At 53.7% G+C, this 5228-nt stretch overlaps 1 protein-coding gene across 1 annotated transcript in view; it reads left to right on the forward strand.

Annotated features, from left to right (window-relative positions):
• Positions 1 to 5228, forward strand: part of KSR1 (kinase suppressor of ras 1) — a gene marked incomplete at its 5' end in the record, with an annotated part of 12113 nt that overhangs the window by 6740 nt on the left and 145 nt on the right. Inside the window, 6 exons of the mRNA XM_009077690.1 lie at positions 4 to 302; positions 393 to 489; positions 727 to 860; positions 1263 to 1394; positions 1647 to 1782; positions 2124 to 2257. Coding sequence (XP_009075938.1) covers positions 4 to 302; positions 393 to 489; positions 727 to 860; positions 1263 to 1394; positions 1647 to 1782; positions 2124 to 2257 — 932 coding nt within the window. The remainder of the gene's footprint in view (positions 1 to 3; positions 303 to 392; positions 490 to 726; positions 861 to 1262; positions 1395 to 1646; positions 1783 to 2123; positions 2258 to 5228) is intronic.

A 5228-nucleotide genomic window follows, 5' to 3' on the forward strand; every position in this document is an offset into this window, starting at 1 on the left:
CACCTGCAGGGGATGATCTACCGCAAGCCCAGCCAGACCAGCGTCTACCTGCAGGAGTGGGACATCCCCTTCGAGCAGGTGGAGCTGGGGGACCCCATCGGGCAGGGACGCTGGGGCAAGGTCTACAAGGGCAAGTGGCACGGGGAGGTGGCCATCAGGCTGCTGGAGATCGATGGCAACAACCAGGACCACCTCAAGCTCTTCAAGAAGGAGGTCATGAACTACAGACAGACCCGGCACGAGAACGTGGTGCTGTTCATGGGAGCCTGCATGAACCCCCCTCACCTGGCCATCATTACCAGGCAAGGACGGAGCTCCTTACTCTTATGTTCGATACATATCTATCACACAGCTAGCTACTGTGTTTTTTAATCTATTAAAACTTCCTGTAGCTTCTGCAAAGGAAGGACACTGCACTCCTTTGTGAGGGACCCCAAGATCTCCCTGGACATCAACAAAACCAGGCAGATAGCACAGGAGATCATTAAGGTAAGGGCTCGTTCTGCTAACGGAGACATCAGGCAGTGGCTCAGCCAGAGTTCTGAGGCTGCACACCAGACTGGGAGCTGCTCCCTCACACCTCCCTGACAGGGCACACAGCTGCCCTGTCCCCAGAACAGCTCATCATTCACACTGCAGCTGCAGGAGGAGATGTACATTAGAGCACAGAGTGTGCTTGGAAATAGTCAGACACCCAAACATTTCCATCTCTGCTGTACTTCCCAGGGCATGGGGTATCTCCACGCAAAGGGGATTGTCCACAAGGATCTGAAATCCAAGAACGTTTTCTATGACAATGGGAAAGTTGTGATCACTGACTTTGGACTGTTTGGAATTTCAGGCGTGGTTCAAGAAGGAAGGTAAGTGGAGGTTCCACTGCTTGTCCACCTGTAGAGTGACAAGTAGCAATCAAATGGGGAATGTTTCCTGCATTCTGCAGCACATGAGGAGTGTCAGTTCTTTAGTGCACGTTCAGTTTGGACTGTGCATTTTTTCTTTGTTTTCTTTTTGAGCAGAGCTCTTCCTACTGTTCCAGTAGCACAGAACTAGAAAGTTTTGGGTGGATTGAGAACTAACAGAACTCTGAGCCCAAGAATGAGCTGGGGAGTCAGGCTGACACTGCTTATTTGTTAATGTGGCAAGGAAATTAGAAACAAAATGTCAGCAGCAGCATTTGGGTACATCAAGTCAAAGCATCAGGTGAAGTACAGGTATGGCCTGCACACCTGTGCTTCAGTAGTGCTGCTTTCCTTTGGACTCAGGAGGGAGAATGAGCTGAAGCTGCCTCACGACTGGTTGTGCTACCTGGCCCCCGAGATCGTGCGCGAGATGGCCCCGGGGAAGGATGAAGACAAGCTGCCTTTCTCCAAAGCGGCAGATATCTACGCCTTTGGGTAAGGAAGGAGCACCCAGAGTACCCCAGGAGCTTGCTAAGTGAGATTGGTTACAGGGCTGAGACCTCCAGTGAGTGTTCCCCTGCTCACAGGCTCAGGATTCCACCTGGGACACATCTCCTCTGAGCTGTGGGTGGGAGGGGTTTGCTGCACAGCCTCATGCACCTCCCAGGCTGAGCTGAAGGAGCTGAGCAGTGCCAGGTTTTGCCTGTCCTGCAGAGCAGGCCGAGGCTCAGGGTGTTGGTGTTGCAGGACCGTGTGGTACGAGCTGCAGGCGCGCGAGTGGCCGTTCAAGAACCAGCCCGCGGAGGCTCTCATCTGGCAGATCGGCAGCGGAGAGGGCGTCAGACAAGTCCTTGCAACTGTCAGTCTGGGCAAGGAGGTCAACGTAAGTACCTGGGGTCAGGAACCTTCCATACAGCTGTTTATCAGGAGGAGAGGGAGCGGCTGCAGGAGGTGTATTGTACTCACGTTAGAACTCTGAAGGGCGGGAAGGAGAACGGGAGACCGGGCTAGAGGCTGAGCCTGTGCCCGAGGCTGAGCCTGTGCCCGTGGCTGTTGTGCAGAAATGCACATCCCCCGCACCAGGAGCCTGTTGGATTCCAGCAGTGTCCAGGGCCCCACTGAGCAGCCCCTGCCAGGGCTCACACACCCCCAGTGCTCAGGGTGCTGCTCTGCACACTTGACCCGTGAACTGGGTGAGGTAACGAGCCACAATGTCCCCTGCAGGAAATCCTCTCGGCGTGCTGGGCCTTCGAGCTGGGTGAGAGGCCCAGCTTCACCGTCCTCATGGAGATGCTTGAAAAACTGCCAAAACTGAACCGCCGGCTCTCCCACCCGGGGCACTTCTGGAAGTCTGCTGAGTGAGTACCTGCTGCTGCTGGGAGTGTTTGTGCCACTCGGTGTGCTGACTGTTCATTCCTGAGCTTTACTGGCTGTCCTGGGGCTGTCAGACCTGGCAGGATGGTAACACTGTGCTCTTCTGGGAAATGATTGATTAGCTGTTTGCCTCAGTTTCCTGCTTTACCATATTCACCTCCTCCTCCCCTGCGTTACTCACCCAGCTTTGTTTGCTGTCAGAGTATCTGCCCCAGCACTGGGGTGCCCATGCTGACCCCAGTGGTCAGAACTTCCCAGTAATGGTATTGGCAGGTACTGCCTGAGGAAGGGAAGGACTCAGGAATGTGCCACCATTCCCCTTGGAAGTGGTTCAGGCTGGATGAGTGTGAAGCCACAGAAACATTTACTCCCAGTGCACATTCACCATGTCCCTAGCTCAGTGTTTACTTTCAACTCATGAACTGCCCATATTTGTTCTCTTTTTTCTCTTTTCTGATATTTAACCTACCCCTTCCATTCCCATGACCCTTCACGTTCTTCCTGCAACACCTGACCATAACCACCCAACACCTGTTTGCTGACAGGTGACTGTGCCAGCAGTTTGGGCTCTGGTGGATCTGGGGGTTTTGGGTTCAAAATTTTGATACCTCTCTTGTGCAATTTCCCCACTGTTGGTGCTGTGATGTCCAACAGCCTTAAGCTGTGGATTCTCCAAGACTCTGGCCCCGCTTTTGTGCAAAGAGCACTCGCTGGGCAGAGCTCTGGGATCTCTCTTCACAGTGCACAGGTGCATGTATCACTGCAGTTTTTGAAAGAGGCACTCACAGGGTTCACCCCCAGCAAGAGCCTCTGTGTGCTGCACACAGAGCTTCAGCCCTGCTGAGCTCCACTGGCTGGGTTGGAAAGACAAAAACTTACAGAGAATCCAACAAAATCTGGGCTAGGAGATGGACGTGCAGGTAATTGCTGCTTCTCTGTTCTCTGCTCCTAATGTAAGGAAACAATGTTTTTTCCTTTCTGGCCTGAAGCATCCCAGACCCTGTTCCGGGCACAGCTTGCCTTGGTCCGTGCTCAGCTCCCTGAGTCTCTGCTGTTCCATTACACATTCCTTCGAGGCATCCAGGCCAATTTGCCAAGTGATTATTTCGGATTAGTGTTTCCGTGGGGAGTTGCTCCTGAATAGCCTGTGGAACTGCAGAATGAGGCAATGCACAGTAGCTACCCCAGATGTTTCTGCCTGGGTGGATGGACTGACACCCCCTCCATCCCCACATGGTTCATGGCAATTTGCATACTTTGCTTCTTTTTGTCTTCTTGGAGCATTTAACAGGGGAGAATTACTCGATCAGTATTAATTACTGGCACTGACGGCTGGTGGGGCACAGCAGCACCATTGCTCGTCCCCTGCACTGGGCTCTGGGCCTGGGGGAGGCTCCTGCAGCCTCAGCCCCACTCAGGGTCACCCCCCAGAGACATCTCCACTGCACCCCCTGACAGAGCCTGTCACACTCACTAACTCCTGCTCCAGCCTGGTCTCAGCTTCGCAATACGTCCTTCTCCAGGGCTTGCTTTAAATAACTGAAAACTAACTCTCATGGTGTCTTTTTCCCTTCCCTCCCGTATTTCTCTGTAGGTTGTAGCTACTGGTGCAATAACGGGCTCCACCTTGCATGCTTCCATGTGTCGATTCCTAACCGGCAACTTGGACAATCACCTTCCATTCCAAAAGCAAAACCAAACCACGAAATTAACCTATGGACATAATCAACACTTTATCCGAGTTCTCCTTTCTGCCTTTCGCTTGGTGTGGGCTGTTAGCTTCAATAACCACTCCTGTCTGTGAGACCTCCTGGCTAACACGGCGCCGCGCTCCGCGGGGCACGGGGCCTGCCCCGACCCCAGTTACAGCCTCAGGCTGTGCCTGTCCCTCAGTGCTGGAGCTTTGGGACTGAAGGTGACAGTACATTGCCACAGACACAGCCGTGACTGAACCTCCTCTTTACTGCAAACCAGCAGGAGCTGAGGGCCGGGTCGGGCTGGTTCTCCCTCGGGCCCAGGGCCAGCATTACATCCAGGGTCAAGTTTTGTCAGGGCCAGTTCTTGAGTGGAAGGAAGGATGGTCCTTGCTCCACTTGGAGCAGCCTGAGGTCCTTAGCCCAGCAGGAACCAGGCCATGGGTAGTGTCCAGAACAGGCCCATGGAGCTCAGCTGGGATCAGCTGCAAAGCTGTCTAAACGAGGAGGAAAGCCTCAGCTCCTCCTCCCCTCACAGACCTAGCGCTCACAATGTCATGGTTTGCCTCTGTTTACATCCCCTGGTCAGCAACATGCCTCTGTGGGGCTTGGCAGAGCCGTGGGTACCACAGCAAACATGTGCCTTGTAGGAAAGGTCTTTGTCACTGTTTTGGAGGGGAGAGGACAGGGGGAGAGGAGGACACGCAGCAAGGACCAGGTGGGTTTCTGCTGCCTGAGGACAGACACACTCACATCCATTCCCTGAGTCTCCTGCAAGAGCTGACGCTGGGACCGTGCTCTGCTGTCACCCGAGCGTGGGGTGAAACTGCAAGAGCGAGGGAAGAGTGAGACCTTTGTGTGCTGGCTACAGCCTAGAGAGGAGCAAATGGGTTTGGGTGTGTTCTGTTGGGGTTTTTGGCCACCAGATGTACCTTGTCAAACCTTTTCCTTACAAGGGAAATCCTGTCAGTCAGTTTTTCCTTCCCTTCTACTCCAAGGGAACCAAGTGCCCACTGAAAACCAGTGTTGGGCTTCCACCCATCGCAGGTACCTTGGAGAGCCTCCTGTTCCTCCTGCTGGAGCAGATGGGACTGTGCTGAGTTTCCCTCCCATGATGAGGTTCACATGAGTAACTTCACGTGTTTGCAGCTTAATTCCTTGAGCCTCTGTTGGTGGTCTGAGTGGCCTGAGAACAGACCCTAACCCATGCTGTTCCTGTGATGGGGCTGTAGCTCTGTAAGAAGAATTATGAGTAACTCTT

Source organism: Acanthisitta chloris, unplaced genomic scaffold, assembly GCF_000695815.1.
Source record: "Acanthisitta chloris isolate BGI_N310 unplaced genomic scaffold, ASM69581v1 scaffold37416, whole genome shotgun sequence".
Lineage (NCBI taxonomy): Eukaryota > Metazoa > Chordata > Aves > Passeriformes > Acanthisittidae > Acanthisitta > Acanthisitta chloris.